Source organism: Artemia sp. Qi Xiang Cuo, chromosome 14 (genome assembly GCF_049724085.1).
Source record: "Artemia sp. Qi Xiang Cuo chromosome 14, ASM4972408v1, whole genome shotgun sequence".
In the NCBI taxonomy this organism is placed as follows: domain Eukaryota; kingdom Metazoa; phylum Arthropoda; class Branchiopoda; order Anostraca; family Artemiidae; genus Artemia; species Artemia sp. Qi Xiang Cuo.
Genome location: NC_142807.1, coordinates 50,617,767 through 50,637,319, shown reverse-complemented (window position 1 = coordinate 50,637,319; position 19,553 = coordinate 50,617,767). Strand labels below are relative to the sequence as shown.

General features: G+C 36.3%; 1 protein-coding gene across 1 annotated transcript; it reads right to left on the bottom strand.

Moving 5' to 3' along the window:
• Positions 1-4,104: 4,104 nt before the first annotated feature.
• Positions 4,105-18,646, bottom strand: LOC148944580 (uncharacterized). The gene is made up of 3 exons (XM_089099962.1): positions 17,959-18,646; positions 4,430-4,763; positions 4,105-4,288 (listed from the first exon to the last, which is right to left on the bottom strand). Exons 1-3 carry the CDS (start codon positions 18,644-18,646, stop codon positions 4,105-4,107), a joined length of 1,206 nt encoding a protein of 401 aa, XP_088956088.1.
• Positions 18,647-19,553: the final 907 nt, after the last annotated feature.

The window sequence follows — 19,553 nt, the reverse complement described above, 5'->3', positions numbered from 1 at the left end:
GAAACTTCCACTCGAAAAAATTGCAAATTTCACTCTTTTGTAGATAGGGATTGAAACCTCTGCTATAGGGTGCATAATTTAGTCATATAATTTCACCAAGATCACTTTTTTTTCTGGGGGTGTTCTCCCCCTTCTTTAGAAAGAAGGATTCCCTCCCTCTTTCCAGATTATACTCTTCGGACACTCTGAAAATCTTGGCCTAGTGAACGATCTCTAAGAGCTTTTTTACTAAAACTTATCAGTGAACAATGGCTAGTTCATATAATTAGGTCCATTGCCCCTGGGACTGGAACTCTAGAGTCATACTTATTTATATGACCGTTCGATGATTTTGAATAAATTGGCAACCTCAAAATTTTAGCTAACGCCAGAGGGTTTACGAGGGGGAGGATATCAGAAAAAGGAAGCGAAGGAGGTTGGTTGCCCTCAAATTAATTAGACCTTTAAAAAAGCACAAGAACTCTAAGGATTCAATTTAATTTGCACCCTCTTAAGGTTCTTTGACCACCCACTCGGTGGGAAATGGCGAGAGAAAAGAGTTATTTGTCCCATTTCTGGCCCTTTCTCGGGCCAAAGAGGCAACCCAGTTTTTTTTTTTTTTTTTTTTTGCCTATATATATTATAGCCCCTTGAGATATAATTTAAGACATAAAGATATATGTTTCACCGACCAGGACATTCTTTTTACCCTATTTTGGGTTCATTTTTCGGCAGGGGGAGGGGCAACGCTCTTGAACATTTTTTGTGTTCTAGGTTCTTCCTGGCCCAAGTAATTATGGATGTAAGTTTGAAACCGAACAGGAACAAAATGCATTTTGTTTAAAGTGATCAGGAACACAAACGTTTTTCAGTTAACAGCAGTTTTGTGCCTTGAAATGGCAGAAAACACTACCGAACTGTAACAGTATCTCTTGTGTTACTTAAAAATTGGCATTGGGACTCTCAATTCCCGTTCAAAAGACCCCTTTAAATATTCTAGGGCCACTCCTTTTTCTCGAACCATCCACCTCCAAAAGTCACATCCCTGGCTTTGTTTGTCGAAAAAAATACTTTTTTATGTATAGGGGCTTTCAAAAACTATACAAGTTTTGTCCGGAGGGTAACTTCTGCAAACTTATTGAATTTTATATTGTTGGAATCACCACGAAAAACAAATACTTTTGATGCATATATTGTTATCAAAGTTCGCTCTTTTTTTGTTTTTTTTTAGAGTTTTTGTTGCCATTAGTAGGGCTTGCTCTTTGATTGCAGTTGGTTACAACGAACGGTTTGCTGAAGTTTACTAAGTTCATAAGCTCATAAGTTTTACTAATCAACATTCACAAACAAATAAATAAATTAAACAGCACTTACACGCTGGACAAAAACCTATGAAGGTTTGCGATTGCGTGACTACTGTCCACTAAGTCCACGTAACTACTTACCTATTAACTCAACTATTTACATTAACCTCAACTATTAAATTAAAACTATTATAAATAAACCAAAAATAGATAAACTATAACCTATATATATATATGAAAAAATATAGATAAATAAATAAATAACTGAATTAAAAATAATAATAGATAAATAAAATATAAAAGAAAAATAATAATAACAAATCCATTCTCCATCACTCTTCAATACTCAACTCCCTCTCCCCTCCCCCACCCGGCCCTTCCAACCTTACCTTAGCCCCTACCCACCCTTACCTTCCCAGCCCACCCTTACCTCTCCAGCTCCTCTTCCTCCCCTACCCAACCTACCAGCCATAATAAATTTAACAAATTCCCCCCAAAAAATAATCTTCTAAATTCATTTTAAATTGAGGTACATGTTCCACCGCTCTAATGCTCAATGGTAGCTCATTCCATACTGATAGACCCAGGTGTTTCATTGAAAATGAAAACCTGGTACCACGACGCAAATCAACAACAATATTCTCACTTTGCCTTGTTCCATAGTTATGCAGGTCACTATTAATTTGGTAAAAATTCTTTAAAATATCAGGAGTTAAACCATTCGTACACTGAAACACAAGTTCTGCAGCTTGGTAATCTCTTATCTGACCTACATTAAGGAGCTTCAGGGACCTATTGCTTTGAAATTTTTTTACGAGGCTCGCGTACTTCACTCTTACGATTCACCTTGATATATTGGAAAAGATTGCATTTTTCAGGAGTCATCGCTTTATTTTTTTTTTTTTTTTTTTGAAGGGGTCCTTCAGAAAAGTTCTAGATGCACATAGTATATTTATTTTTGGATGGTCAATGCTGATTAAGCTTATGCAAGTCTCTTTATTCACAGAAGTCAACCCTGGAACTGGCTACCTTCTAAGTGAACACAGAAGCGAACCAAGTGGAAGTGACGTCGATTTCATCGAAGTAAAATGTATACCTATATACACAGCCATTTTAGCAGCCAATATAACTAATATAGACTTATTTATATTGGACATAGAGGGTGTTGAGCTCGAAGTTTTGAAAACCCTGCCGTTTGAAAAAGTTAATGTTGCCATTTTTATGATAGAAATGGCCGGTAAGCCAGAAAACGAGAGAGAATTACTTCGTATGTTTCTTCAGTCAAAAGGATACATTTTCTACGATTCACTAAATGGTGGAATGCATCCTGGGGACGAAATATTTATTAAAGATGAATACTATAAGGGCGAGGAAGATATTGCGAAATTGAAAATATGGACGCCTAGAGATATTTTTAAAATAGTAACAGGAAGCAAAGATGAAGATATAAATTCAAACGATCTAAAATCATTTGTTATGGCGTCACATCCAGTGTTTGGTCATTTAGTAATTTAGTAACGTTCTGTGATTCAGCGGTTGTGCATCTTGAAAATATATTAATTTTTTTATCTTTTGAGAGCAAAGAGCAAAGTTGGAATTTAAAACGAATAAAATTACAGTTTCATAGTTTTTTGCAACATTTTTTGGAAAAATCGTTTCAAATAGACTGACCCTTAATATTTTCCAATGTCTGCAGAATTTTGAAACACTAGAACTTAACTGAATACACAAAACTGACGCAACAAAACAGGATTTGGAACAGAGAAAGACTTAAGTAGCCTGCAGAAAATAAAACACTCATTTATAAAGCTCTCAATAGTTTATTATAACGGCCATTAAATTAATATTTTCACTATATAATTTTAATTCTCTAAAAACAAACAAAAAATCTCAAGTAGTCTTGGTCTTCAATTGGGTGCTAGTTTTTTGGAATTCGAAAAGCATCGTAAAATATTATAAGTCAGTTTATTTGAACCAGTTTTCCAAAAATATGTTGCATAAACTGCGAAGCCGTAATATTTGATTGTTTTAAGTTTTAACTTCGCTCTTTACTTTCATCAGAAAAACTTCTTTTCTTTAAATTAAATTTTGTTCGTCTTTTATGCATTAAAAGTATATACATTAAACCTTGTAAAATGATTTTTGACTAACTTAGGCGAAAAAACTGAAGAATTCAAAATGATTTTCTGTTAAAAAAAAGTTATTAAATATGAATTTTACTTCGCATTGCTGTTAAACTTTTCATTTAAAAATCGGTAATTTTGTCACATAACGAATACATGGAGCATATTATCCTCGGCATCTTTGAAAAGTTGCAGATAAAAAATTCGATTATTTATGATATATTCTCCTGTGGGAAATGTATACAGGTTTTTGAAACTAGAAGGACATTAAGTGTAGTTAATATAAGTTACGGAAATTCGTGTTATTATTATTGCAATTTTTCTGCCGCAATGCTGCAACGATATTGGACTTCTCATAAGAAAGTATAATTCCATTTTTTTTTTTTTTTTTTTAAATAAATAAGGGTTTATTCATCAACCAAAAATAAAAAAATCCAGAAGATAAGCTTGTAAAGGAGAACATTACCCCAACAAGGCCAAAAAAAAAAGTAACTAAAAAAAAAATAATAATGAAAAAAAAACCTAACACAAAAAAATAACTAATAAGCGACTTTACCACCCCTACTCTTTATTACCTAATCAATTCTCAATATTCAACATATTTATCATTGTCCTTCTCAATCCATCAACCAAACACAGAAATAAAAAAAAAAAAAAAAAATTAGCAAACTAAAGACAAAAGAGACCGGAGAACTGACTCACTCACTCCCATATACCCTATAACAATGTTCTTTTAACAGACTTCTAAATTCAGAAACATCCGTCAACTTCTTTATCCCTTCTGGCAGACTATTCCAAGCACGAGGGCTAACATGGCGGATGCAAAAAATTGACCTAGTTGTCACAGGCTTAGGTAGTCTGAATTCATTCGAAAGTCTTAAACTATAAGAATGAAAACTAGAAACAGGCGAAAAAAAATCTTGAAAGCAAATTGGTAGCATTTTATTCTGATGTTTAAACATAAAAAGAGCATTACAAAACTTAATCAATCCAAAAAATGGAACAATGTGTAGTTCAGCATACCTTGCTCTAACCGAGGAACGCTTATCATCTCCAGTAAGTACTCTTACAGCTTTATTCTGTAATACTCTAATCTGCGATAAATGACCCACAAACGTTGAAGACCAAGCCAATATACCATAGATCAAATACGGATGAATAAGGGAGAAATAAAGCATTCTGAGAACCTGTCTAGGGAAAGTACGCTTTAGCTTCCTTATAATTCCCAAATTTCGGGCAACTCTAGCTGCAATTTGATTAATATGGTCTTTGAAACTCAAGCACTCATCACCTATCACTCCAAGAAACTTCACTGCTCTGACACGTTCTATAGCATTCCCATCAAGTTCTAGTTTCTCTATCCAGGGATAGTAATTTACACTTCTCCCGTAAATCACAAATTGACTTTTCTTATGGTTTAATTTAAGTTTATTAACTCTCATCCATTTCTCTATTTGTTCCATTCCCTTTTTCAAAACTAGTAGAAGTTCTCTTTCTGTCCTCGCGGCAACTGTAAAATGTGTATCGTCAGCAAAACTAGGAATCATAATTCTGTTACCGCGATCCCCTTTATCCGAAATATTTATATCTTCAATGCACCGGTAAATATCATTTATATAAATCAATAATAAAAGAGGTCCCAAAACTGACCCTTGAGGAACGCCAGCCTTGACTCTCTGCGGGCTAGAGGTCTCACTTTCCATTTGAACAACCTGCATACGTTCATGCACAAATAAGCATTGTTTTTGCTTATTGGTATTTAAGGTTTTAAGAAAAAAAACTCTATAAGAATTATCTTGATTAAAAACCCTGTACAGGACAGTTACAGTCTCGAGCCTATAACAATAAGGAAAATCACTTTTCTGCATGGGAGGACTCAAATGCCTTCTTTTCCTTCGTCTTCTTCTTTTCTATTTTTTTTTCATCGTCACTAGAGAAGGGTTAGAAAGTCAATACATATGTCCGAAATATTATTTTAACTAGGATTTGAACGTCAGTTATGACAGGCACGGCGAAGACTCCTAACCACTGGACCATTACCTCTTGTTTGGTATATTGTTTACTTTTATTGTTTTCCTTGTTTTCCTATATTTCTTGTTTTTTCAATCACTTTGTCGATTATGTGCTATCATTCTATGACAATAAGATAGCCTAAAACCTTAAGCCCTTTAGCCACACGATGCATCTTTATATACTCTTTTCAAAAATAAATTTACACAAAAGTACGATGATATGATCATGTCCTTTCGTGGCAAAGTGGGTTTGATTTCAACTTGGTAATACGAGACCCAGAGTTCTAACCTGTTTAGTTTCGAACCAGAGTTCGAACTAATAGCAATGTGTTGCTATAGCAGCACATTGCAGGGTCGACGCAATGACCTTAGTAGTCAAGGAGCGCCGTTAATCCGATATACACACATACACGTTGATGTGACCATGAGCTTTGAATTTAGCCTTGAAACATTTCTCTCTGACATTGCAGTTGTCTACTAGTTCCAGTAACTTCAACGGGGGACAGGGGGCTTGTGTCCCTAGATATTTTTGCCCCCCTTCCCTCTAGACTGTAAAAAACCTCCTTTATTGGAGAGTTGAATTGAAAAATGTTCATTTTGGAATTTTCATTGAAAAATTGCCCCGCCCCCCCCCTCTCTCTAGATATAGACAAATATATTTTGCTCGCCCCCCCCTTAAACTTTCATGAATTGATGTCACTAGCCTAGCCACTAGAATTAACTTAGTTTGTTAGCCCTCTGACCGATTTACAAGATTTATTAGGGGCTGGGAGGGAATGGTATGAGAGGGGGAATTATGAACCTCAGGATTATAGTTTTCAACCATAAGATTATGATGGTGCCAATTTTATACTTCCCAGCCTTTTCATTCAAGAAATGGAACACAAAATGCCATTTTTGGATGAAACATGGCACTTTATGATGGCGTTACAAATTCAAATTTATAAAAATCCGGTAGATGTAAAAAATTAGCTTTCAAATTGGCCCTTAAAGAGCTCTAAATGACGTTCCAGTGCCCCACTAGCAGCGGAAAAAAAAGAAAAAAAATCAATACATCAGTACTTCCTATACAAAAAGTGACTTGCTTTATTGTTCAAGGTGGAAGGAGGGGTATAACTTTCCTGTATTCACATTCTGACTATAGCAATCACAATGTTTTTTAAAAGTTTTAATTAAATGTAGAGAATAATTTGAGGTTTGATGAAATGATGTAAAGTGATTTTGAATTGTGCTTCAGCTATTATGGAAGAGTCTGTGAATCTTTGAGTAAGTGGACCTTTGCCGCGTAAGTCAAATCTAGAAAGGACCTGGTCCTTTTCTCGATTGGATTTGTTTGAGGAAATGGCTACGTTCTTGTTGTTTGCATCCATAATAGGGCCCAAATGGATCCTACTTAAATTTAGCGCAAAATATTCATCTAAGGCTTTTGTTGTGCCTTAAAGTGTTTGAACACAATCCGATTCACCTTGTTCTTTGTCTGGCTCCACAGCAGACGTAACCCTACTTTCAGCGACGTAAATTCACGAAAATTTAGAGAGGGTCATTAATGTATTTTTGAAATCTAAGTGGGGGGGGGGGCTTGTTGCTTTTTCTCTGTTTTTTTTCTATGAAAATACCACCCTACTGCTACTACTACTACTACTAACAACAACTCACCACAACACCAAGCCACCTGAAGCCAACACAGCTATGCACGCTCCTCCTCCATCCTAATCTATTCAAATCCTCCCTCTTTACGCCCTCTCAGGAAATTCCCATTTCCTTTAAGTTTTTCTTTATGACATCCTCCCACTTCAGACAAGGACAACTTGCTTTCCGTTTAGCTCTAGACGGTTGGACGAAAAGGACAATCTTCGGCAATCTTTCATCCTTCATCCGCAGAACGTGCCTTAGCCATCTGAACTTTTTTTTTCATTATAGCCCTAGAAAGGAGGATTCAACCCCATTTTTCGTAAAGACTACTGTTTGAAATACGGTCAGTCAGCCGGGTACCAGGAAGAATCCGTAGGCAATTTCTCTGGAAAACGTTTAGCAAATCTTCATCCACTTTTCGGAGTACCCTTGCTTCAAAGCCATATTTGACCACTGTCAACACTGTACTTTCCAATATTCTATTCTTAGTTTGTAGACTTGTCTTCCTATTCTTCCAAACTTTTTTTATCAGAAGCAACACTATAGCGTTGCCTATAGTAACGGCCATACGGCTCCAATGTTTTATTATTTATTTATTATTATTATTTTTTTCCCAGAGGCACTTTATACGGGGTCGTCGTAGAAACTTCAAAGGGGGCTCATTTGATTGGAAATCGAGAGTTCTAGTGCTCTTTTTAAGGGTCAAAAGTGATTGGAAGGCAACTAACACCCCTTCCACGCCCACAGGTCCCCAAACACATCCAATCAAAATTTTGAGATAGCCATATTGTTCAGCGTAGTTGATTTCCAGATAGAAACTATGTTTTTGAAGAGGACACTCTCCTACAGCCCTCAGGGCAAGGGTTGTAAGTTATGCCCTGGGGACAATTAAGATTTTTATTTGAAGCTTTGTCGTAGAAACTTAAAAAAGGACTCATTCGATTGGAAATTCAAAGAGCTAGTGCCTTTTTTATAGTCGAAAGTGATTGGAGGGAAACTAACCCCCCTCTCACGCCCACCTTTTCCCCAAACACATCAAATCAAAATTCTTAGAGAGTCATTTTCTTCAAGGTAGTTGAAAATTCAGGAAATTAGGACTTTGAGGGGAACAGCCCTTAGGGCAAGGGTTGTAGGTTGTGCCCTGGGGGTATAAAAGGCTTTTATAAAAAGCGTTGTCGTAGAAACTTCAGAAAGGGCTCATTTGATTGGAAATTTAAATGGCTAGTTCCTTTTAATAGTCGATAGTGATTGGAAGGCAACTAACACCCCCTCCACGCCCGCCATTTACCCAAACACATCCAATCAAAATTTTGATATAGCCACTTACTTCAATGCATTTTCAAGTTCCTGAAATTATATCTGTGAACAGGACACTCCCCCCCACAGTCTTCAGGGAAAGGATAGTATGCTATGCCCTGGGGGCATATATGGTTCTGATGGAAGGAATGCTCATATAAACTTCAGAGAGGGCTCATTTGATAGGAAATTGAAAGTTCTAGTTCACTTTTTTAGCTTCAGAAGATATCGGAGGCTAACCAGTTCCCCCCCCCCCCCCGAACCCTTTTTCCCAAATGAATCCGATAAAAATTTTGAGATAGCTATTTTGTTAACAATAGTTCAAATCTCATATAAAAAAAAATCTGATATTGAGACAATCCCCCAGGGCCTTGACGCAGGCGTTGTAAGTTTTGATCTGGGGGCATATTTGGGTGTTACGGAAGGTATGCTCTTATTAATTTCAAAGAAGGATGATTTTATTGGAAATCTATGGTTTTAGTTCACTTTTTAAGAGTCAAAAGAGATTGGAGGGCATCTAGCCCCCCCTCCACGCCCATTTTTTCCTCAAACCCATCCGATAAGAACTTTGAGATAGCCTTTTTTTAAATAGTTCAAAGACCATATAACGAAAACTCTGGGGTCGACACAGCCACCAAGGCCCGGGGACAGGCGTTGTAAGTTATGCCCTGGCGGAATATATGGTTCTTATTGAAGGGATGCACTTAAAAACTTCAGAGGGGGCTCATTTGATTCGAAATTGAAAGTTCTAGTTTAGTTTTTTAGAGTCAAAAGAGATTAGAGGGCAACTAGCCCCCTCTCTCACGTCCCTTTTTCCCGAAATGCATCCAATAAAAATTTTGAGATAGCCATTAAGTCAAATATTGATCAAAAGTCAGATAACAAAAACTCAGGTGTCGTCACCAGCCCCCAAGGCCCGGAGGCAGGTGTTGTAAGTTATGCCCTGGGGCATATATGGTTCCTATGAAAGGGATGCTCGTATAAACTTCAGAGAGGGCTCATTTGATTGGAAATTCAAAGTTTGAGATCATTTTTCAATAGTCAAAAGAGATCCAAGGGCAACTAGCCCCCCCCCCCCCTCTCCTTCTTTTTCCTAACCCATCTGATGAAAATTTTCAGATACATTTTGTTAAAAATAGTTCAAAGGTCCGATAAGAAAAACTCCAGTGTCAATACAACCCCCCAGACCACGGGGAAGGCGTTCTAAGTTATACCCTAAGGGCATGTATGGTTCTTATGAAAGGGATGCTCGTATAAACGTCATAGAGCGGTCATTTGATTCGAAATTTAAATTTCTAGTTCACTTTTTAAGAGTCAAAAGAGTTAAGGGCAACCCCCCCCCCCTTCACCCTTTTCCCCCAAACCCATCCGTTACTAACTTTGAGAAAACCAGATCTTCTGAAATAGTCCAAAAATTTGACAACAAAAACTCCCCCTAAGGGCCAGGGGATAGGCGTCTTAAATGTTGTACTGGGGGCGTATATAGCTCTCACGAAAGGGATATTCGTATAACCTTTAGAGAGGACTCGACTGATTGAAAATTGAAAATTCTTGATCACTTTTCAAGATTCAAAAGATATCCGAGGACAACTAGCCCCCCCACACACTTTTTTTCCCAAGCCCATCCGAAAAAACTTTTATAATAGCCATTTCATTAAAAATAGTTCAAAGGTCAGATAAGAAACATTCCTGTGTCGACGCAACCCCCCAAGGCCCGGAGGCAAGCGTTATGAGTAATGCTCTAGCGGTATATATAGTTCTTATGGAAGGGATGCTCGTATAAAATTCCATAAGGGCTCATTTGATTCGAAATTAAAATTTCTTGTTCACTTTTTGAGATTCAAAAGACATCGGAGGGCAACTAGCACCCCACCTCCACGCCCTAAATGCATCAGACAAAAATTTTGGGATAAACATTTTGTTAAAAATAGTTCAAAGTTCAGATAACAAAAAACTCTGGTGTCGACACAGCCCCCCAGGGCCCGGGGGTAGGCGTTGTAAGTTAACCCTGGGGGTATATATGGTTGTGATGGAAGGGATGCTCGTGAAAACTTCACAGAGGGCTCATTTGATTGGAAATTGAAAGTTGTAATTCACTTTTTAAGAGTCAAAAATGATTGGAGGGCAGCTAGCCTCCCCCCATTCGTGATTTATTTTTTCCCCAGAGGCACTTCACATAGAATGGGTCGTCGTACAAAATTCAAAGGGGGCTCATTCGATTGCAAACCGAGAGTTCTAGTGTGTTTTTAACAGTCAAAAGTGATCGGAGTGTAACTAGCGCCCCCGCCCCCAAGGCCTTTTTCCCCAAATACATCTGATAAAAAATTTGAGGTACCCGTTTTGTTGAAAATAGTTCAAAGATCATATAACAAAAACTCCTTTGCGTATGGCCATTTCGTTAAAAATAGTTCAAAGGTCAGATAATAAAAACGCTTGTGTCTACATACCCCACCCCAGGGCCCGGGGTAGGGGTTGTAAGTATTGCTCTGGGGGCCTATATGGTTCTTATGGAAGGTATGCTCGTATAAACTTCGGTGAGGGCTCATGTGATTAGGAAATTGAAAGTTCTCGTTCACTTTTTAAGAGTCAAAAGACATCGGAGGGCAACTAGCCCCCCTCTCCATGCCCTATTTTCCTCAAACCTATCCGATAAGAACTTTGAGAGCCATTTTTTCAAAATAATTCAAAGGTCAGATAACAAAAATTCCGGTGTCGACACAAGCTCCCAGGGCCCTGGGGCAGGCATTGTAAGCTATGTCCTGGGGCCCTATATGGTTCTTATGAAAGAGATGCTCGTATAAACTTCAGAGAGGGTTCATATGAGTGGAAATTAAAACTTGTAGTTAATTTTCTCAGAGTAAAAAAAGATCGGAGGGCAACTAGCCGCTCCCGCCCTCCACGCCTTTGGGTTTATCGGATGGATAAACCCACCCGATAAAAATTTGAGGTTACCATTTCGTTAACAATAGTTCAATCATCAGATATTAAAACTCCGGGGTCGACACAGCCCCCCAGGGCCCAGGGACAGGCGTAAGTTATACTCTAGGGATATATATGGCTCTTATAGAAGGAATGCTCATATAAACTTCATAGAGGGCTCATTTGATTGAAAAGAGAAAGCTCTAGTTCACATTTAAAGAGTCAAAAGAGACCGAAGGTTGATTAGCCCCCCCCCCCGTGCCAATTCTCCCCAAACACATCCGATAAAAATTTTGAGATAGCCATTTTGTTGAAAATAGTTCAAACATCAGATAAAAAAAACTCCGAGGTTGACACAAACCCATTTCTTTACTTTGATATTGTTACTTTGATATCAGTTTTGATACATTGATGAACATTTGATTTTTTTTTAAGTTTGATTTTGCAATAAGGAATTTTTAAAAACTTGAAACTTTTTGCAATCAAAACCGAACTATTAAAGAATAAATGAAACCCAAAACGAACAGAAATTAAATAAACAAAAATAGCAAAAAAACATACAACAAGTAATAATATCAATGAATAAATAGATATTAAAGCGAGTAATGCTGAGATTGAATCTGAAAATCTAACCTAAAACGAAAAAAAAAATTCCTATTGAAGTATAAATGAATCTTAAAGCGAACAGAAATTAAATAAACAATCAATGCCAACAAACATACTATAGATATTAATGTAAATTATTAAATAAATCTTAAAACAAGTGAAACTTAAATTGAATATGTAAATCAAGCTTGAAACAAACAAAAATCACTACAAACAAGAGTTTGGGTATCACCTCCTTCTCTCATTGTAAAAGTATAAACAACATCAAATTGAATATTTGATGTATAATGATATTAATTGTTGAAAGATCCATCAGTTCAAGAATTCATTTCACTGTAATTTTATCTTTATTTTCAATGCTGTAAGAACTAGAAAAGAAAATATTTGTAAAATAATTCGTTTTCAGTTAAGTAGGCAATGACACAGTAGGCTTTTGGCTTTTATTTACAGTTAAGGAAGGAGGCAGTATCCAACTATATTCGTCTAGAACAACTTTAAAAAGAGCTAATAAATTAAACTGAATGTTTGATGTATAATCATATTAAGCATATTAAGCTCATCAGCTCAAAATGTTACTATAATTTTAATGTTTATTTTCAATATCATAGGCAGCGCGATAGCACTGCCTAAGTAAAGAACGACGTGGGCACAATGTATTTTTTTTCCTCCATACCCCGGCACATCGTATCGAAGGAGTTGTCGTAGAAAATTTGAAATGGGCTCATTCGTTTGGAAGTTGGAGTGAATTGTGCCCTTTTTAATAGTCGACAGTGATGGGAGGGCAACTAGCCCCCCCCACGCCCCTCATTCCCCCAACCACATCCAATCAAAAGTTTGAGATAGCCATTTTGTTCAGCGTAGTTGATTTCCAGATAGAAAATATGTTTTTGAGGAGGACACTCCCCCACAACCCTCGAAGCAAGGGTTTTAAGTCTTGCCCTGAGGGCATATAAGAACGATGTCGGCACAATGTATCATTTATTATTTTTTTTCCTTTAGAGCAGGGCACTTTATATGGAAGGGGTCGTCGTAGAAACTTCAAAAGGGGCTCATTCGATTGGAAATGGAGAGTTCTAGTGTCCTTTTTAATAGTCGAAAGTGATTGGAGGGCACCTAGCTCCTCCTCCCCCCCTCCACGCCCAGCATTCCCCCAACCACATCCTTCAAAATTTTGAGATAGTCATTTTGTCCAGCGTAGTTGATTTCCAGATAGAAAATATATTTTTGAGGAGGACACTCCCCCACGACCCTAAGGGTAAGAGGTTTTAAGTTATGCCCTGGGGGCATATAAGGTTTTTATAAAAGGCGTTGCCGTAGAAACTTAAAAACAGGCTCATTTGATTGGAAATTCAAAGTGCTAGTACCCTTTGTAATATTCGAAAGTTATTGAAGGGCAAATAAACCCCCCCCCCCACGCCCATCATTCCCGCAAACACATCCAATCAAAATTTGAGATGGCCATTTTGTTCAGCTTAGTTGATTTCCAGATAAAAAAAAATATGTTTTTAAGGAGGATTTTCCCCCACAGCCCTCAAGGCAAGGGTTTTAAGTTATGCCCTGGGGGCATATAAGGTTTTTATAGAAGGCGTTGTCATAGAAACTTCAAAAAAGCTCATTCGATTGGAAATTCAAAGGGCTAGTGTCCTTTTTAATAGTCGAAAGTTATTGGAGGGCAACTAGCCCTCCCCCCTCCATATGCCCATCATTCCCCCAAACACATCCAATAAAAATTTTGAGATGGCAATTTTGTTCAGCGTAGTTGATTTCCAGATAGAGAATATGTTTTTGAGGAGGACACTCCCCAACAATCCTTAGAGCAAGGGTTATAAGTTATGCACTGGGGGCATATAAGGTTTTTATTGAAATCTTTGTCGTAGAAACTTGAAAGAGGGCTCATTCACTTTGAAATTCAAAGGGCTAGTATCCTTTTTAATAATCGAAAGTGATTAGTGATATTTCTTGTTATTGTTGCTGTTTAGACCAGGGCACTTCGTATCGAAGGAGTTATCGTGGGAACTTCGAATAGGGCTCATTCGATTGAAAATAGAAAGGGCTGATGCCCTTTTTAATAGTCAAAAGTGATTTGAGGATAACTAATCCCCCTTCCACTCCCAACTTCCCACGCCCACCCTCCCAATTGCCCATTATGTTTAAAAATTAAATTTTTCCTTAAGATTAAATCAAAATACCCAGTGATAATAATAATTCCCAATAAGGCATCTCAGCAGTATCCCAAGAACGACTGAGGGTATTATGTTCAAACTTTCGGGGCTGCTTCTGCTCATAAAATTTAACCAAATCAAAATAGTGTAAGTGTATCCAAGTTTTCAAAGATATTAAACAGATTTTTTTGCGAATGATATCAAGTTTTCCATTTCAGGTTAACTTGAGGAGGTATAAAATTAAATTAAACAGTAGGCTACTATTTGTGTCCAGATTTTTAAAAGGGTGTATGTTGTTAGAAATTGATGAAAATTTTTCTCCAGCATACAAACAGCAGGCCAAACTATACAGTCTTAAAAAACGAAAAGATTTAAAATATTATTTTCTTTTTCCCTGAAAAGACTATGTCAATATAAAACGGACAGAAATTAATTAAAAAAACTTTTTCCACAAAATAAGTTTTTCAAAGAAAAGTAAAGAACTCCATTAAACAAAAAATGAGCAAAAATAAAATCAAATAATCTACCAAGCTTGAAACTACCACAAATCAGCATCGATAAATAAATGAAACCCAAAACGAACAGAAGTTACAATAAATAACCGAGTCAAACTCAAAACGAGCAGAAATTAATATAAGTTTGGCGCAAAACCCCTATGCATTCCCAAGGCTAGAAGAAAATTTGCACTTTACTGAAAAATACAAATGAATGTGCATTGTCAGTTTAATATACATATATGGATATTTAGTAATCAAAATGTTAATATTATTTTATTTATTAAAGTTATAAAAGTAAAAACATTTATATTTTTTTCAGTAAAGTGCGAATTTTGTTCTGGCCTTGGGAAGGCATAGGGATTTTGCGTCCAACTTATGGTAATTTCTGCTCGTTCTCAGTTTGACTCGGTTATTTATTGTAATTTCTGTTCGTTTTGGGTTTCATTTATTTATCAATGCTGATTTGTGGTAGTTTCACGCTTAGTAGATTATTTGATTTCATTTTTGCTCTTTTTTGGTTTAATGGAGTTCTTTACTTTTCTTTGAAAAACTTATTTTGTGGAAAAAGTTTTTTTAATTAATTAAGTACAAAAGAAAATATTAGTCATAAAATTGGTTTTCAGTAAAGCGCCAATGACGCAGTAGGTTTTAGACTTTTACAATGAGAAAAGGAGGCGATACCCAAAGGCTCCAGATACTGATAGTGTTGTAAATGAGTTTCTTAAATATGGTTGCTTTGAGTTTAGAAATAAGATTTTGAAGAGTATTAACATGGCTTTTGAAAAAAGGGGAAGTACCTAACGATTTCAGGAAAACCTCAATTAAGTCACTTCGTAACAAAGGTGATAAAAGTGAGTGCGGTAATTATGGAGGCATTAGTCTGGTCTCTGTAGGTAGCAAATTGCTTAGTAATATGATACTTTTTAGACTGAGAGATGCCGTAGACAAAGTTTTAAGAGAAGAGCAGTGCGGTTTTAGAAAAGGTAGAGGATGTGTTGACCAAATTTTCACTCTTAGGTTAATAATTGAGAAGTGCCTAAGTTTTCAAACACCTTTGGTCCTCAGTTTTATAGATTATGAGCAAGCGTTCGATTCTGTTGATAGAGGAGCTTTAGTAAAGGTTTTATCCTTGTATGGTATACCAGACAAATACATTAAAGTGATTAGTGCTATGTACGAGAATAACACTGCTGCGGTTAAGGTAGGAAATGAGGTTAGCAGCTGGTTTTGTATTAAATCAGGAGTTAAGCAGGATTGTGTTCTATCCCCCTTTATATGGATTATTTTGATGGACTTTGTTTTAAGGAGCACAGGAAAAGCAATGGGAGACCACGGAATCAAATGGGGAGGAAAAAGTCTCCTGGACTTGGATTATGCTGATAATTTAAGCATCCTAGATGAAAGTGTGAGCAAAATGAATGAAGTTTTAGAGGTTTTGCGAGTTCAGGGTGCTAGAATTGGTTTGAAAATTAATGTTAAGAAGACTAATTCACCAAGGCTAGGAATAAGTGAAGATGAAAAGGTGACGTAGGGAAATGAAAAGATTGATCATATGGGCAACTTCACTTACCTTGTTAATATTATTAGTAAAGATGGTGGGAGCAGTGAAGATGTTAAAAGTAGAATAGCCAAGGGTCAGGGTGTTTTTTCACAGTTAAAATAAGTCTGGAAGAATAGGAAGATAAGTCTGCAAACCAAGATTAGAATCTTAAAAGCTGCAGTGATGACAGTGGTCAAATATTGATCTGAAGCATGGACGCTCCGAAAACCGGATGAAGATTTGCTAGATGTTTTCCAGAGAAATTGCTTAAGGATTGTTCTGGGTACCCGGCTGACTGACCGTATTTCAAACAATAGGCTATACGAAAAATGTGGTTCAATACCGCTTTCTAGGTCTATAATGAAAGAAAGGTTGAGGTGGTTAGGGCATGTTGTGCGGATGAAGGATGACAGATTGCCGAAGAGTGTTCTTTTCGGCCAACCATCTAGGGCTAAACGGAAAGCAGGTCGTCCCCGTCTGGGGTGGGAGGACGTCATCAAGAAAGATTTAAAGGAAATGGGAACTTCGTGGACGGGTGTAAAAAGGGAGGCTTTGAATAGATTGGGGTGGAGGAGGAGCGTGCGTTGCTGTGTTGGCCTGCGGCGGCTTGGTGCTGCGGTGAGTTGTTAGTAGTAGTAGTAGTTGATTTCCACATTCAATCCCAGAATTACTCGCTTTAAGATCTATTTATTCATTTATATTATTACTTGTTGTATGTTTTTGCTATGATTGTTTATTTAATTTCTGTTCGTTTTGGGTTTCGTTTATTCTTTAATAGTACTTTCTGGTCGTTGTGAGTTTGAATTTTAACAGGTATTAGTATCTGCTGAGCTTAAGTTTAAAATGGCCTTTACTTTTCTTCGAAAAACTAATTTTTCGGAAAGTTTTTTTTTTAATTAATAACTGTGAAAAAACACCCTGAGCCTTGGCTATTCTACTTTTAACATCTTCTCTGCTCCCACCTTCTTTACTAATAATACTACCAAGGTATGTGAAGTTGCCCACCTGATCTATCTTTTCATTACCCAACGTCACCTTTTCATCTTCACTTATATATATATATATATATATATATATATATATATATATATATATATATATATATATATATATATATATATATATATATATATATATATATATATATATATATATATATATATATATATATATATATATATATATATATATATATATATATATAATATATAATATATATACAAAGCATGAAGATGGAGAATAACAAAAATAAATAAAATTAAAAAAAAAAAACACACACAAAAACAAGAGCAAATACGGGCAAATTAAAACTAAATAAACCAAAAAATTCATAAAATTAAGCCACTCCAAATCTCTTTAAATGTATCATGCAAATAAATATTACAATATAAAAATAATAGTAACCCAGCAAAAAAAAAAAATAATTAAAAAGGAAACTAGCATTAAAACAAACAAATAAATAATACAATATAAAAAAATAATAATAGTAACCCAGCAAAAAAATAAATAAATAAAAAAGAAACTAGCATTATAACGAAAAATCCTTCCAAGGGTGGTTCGATGGATAATCTGAAAGCTTGGAAAAAAGCTTATCTCAGCATCAAGAGGATCTGGCAAGCTGTATCTATCCCGCAGTCCACCATTCCTAGCCCAAGGAGGAACCCGGATAAGGAACTTTTAATATTTAAAATAGGCCCTCCTGATTTCTGGAAAATGTCCCAGAAAGGAACCAGGTATAGAACATGAGGGAGAGAAACAGTATTGTATACTTTCATAACATGGTATTTACAAAAATTAAGCTGTGATTCAACTGCACCAGCATACTCATTACGGATTTCATGTTCGGTTTAGGCAATAAGTAATATCCGAGTTGACTTTAGGAATGTACCAATAGGTAAACCAAGGTACCCAAGCTCCTGCTTTGGTACAAGATCAGAATCACCCTGATTTACTCTATCAGGGGTTTTAGTACGGTTAAAATTAAATAATAACACTTGATTCATATCTGCATTTAAAGAAAGACCAATCTCATTATAATTCTTAGCAGTCTCCCTAAAACTTTTTTCCAAACTAAAAACAGCCCTACTTAGGTTAAGAAAGCCATTCGCATAACATAAAACAGCCATACTAACGCCGTTCAATATACAGCAAGGCGATAAATCCCCTTGGGCTCGTAGGGTCGCGTTATTATACATATTAGGAGAAGCAATGACCCTTTGTTTAATTCCAATATTCAAACGGAGTTCTGAAGGAAGAAGCAAGGATTTAATCTTTAAACGTACAGAGAGATGTCTATACATACAATAAAGAGGTCGAACTAGATCAACAGATAACCCCCTTTTTAGTAACTTATGCATAGTCTGAGAATGAATTAAAGGTTCGAAAGCAGTACTACTATCATATGCGCCATTAGCTAAAAGACTATCTGACCTTTCAGCATCCTTTAATATTGTGAATAAGCTCCTTAAAGCGTGATAACAACCGAGACGCGGTTGGAACCCAAACTGAAAAGGAGACATGACACACTGCTGACGAATATGTTCAATAATCAACAGCTCAAAAATCTTTGAAATCATACTAGAAACTGTAATGGGCCTATAAGACGAACATTGAGAAAGCGGTTTCCTTTTCTTCAAAACCGGAGTTACATCACCAACTCATAAGCAATCGGGCACAACTCCTACTGTAAAAAATCATATGGAACAATAAAGCAATATGGTCAAAATGATAATCGCTGGCAAACTCAAAATGGCGTACACAAATCCCATCCGACCCACAAAAAAATTTCTTTTTAAGCTTCGGTATAACCTTTTTAATCAAATTACCTCCAACGATTACTGCTCAGATCTAGTTCGACTTTTCAAAATCCTCTTAATTTCATCATCAAACTTTTTAGCCTGTGGGATATTTGTGGCTTTAAATTGGGCAAAAGAATTAGCCGCTCATTCAGACTTAGACGTATAAAAAGTATTAAAAACAGTAAATAAACCGGGGTGAGACTTCCAAAGTAAATTTGGATCGTCAGCGATTTTGACCGCCAATTCAGCTTTCATATTGGCAACATGATCACGGAGCGCTTTTCAAAACTTTCTCTTTGTATACATACGGACAAAAATTACAACACCAACTCTAGGCCTATTACAGTCTTGCCATATATGCAACCATACTTTAGCCTGGGAACAAGCCCTAACTCAAATTTAATTTCAAGACCAACCATATTTTTCCGTTTTTACTCTAGACTTTCGAACAGGTACAGCTACATGATCAGCACATCTAATAGCATGAATAATTTGTTCATAATATAGATTAAGCTTTAAGCAAAGTTCAGGATCGTCCCTAGCTGCAAAAGAAGATTGAAGTAGGTAATAGGAAGCTTTTATTTTAGTCAAAATATAATCACCAACTTTCGAAAAGAGTCCAACGTTGGTATGATCTCAAGATTTCCCGACAGACCGTTTAGAATGTTGTGAGGCCCTTGGAGAA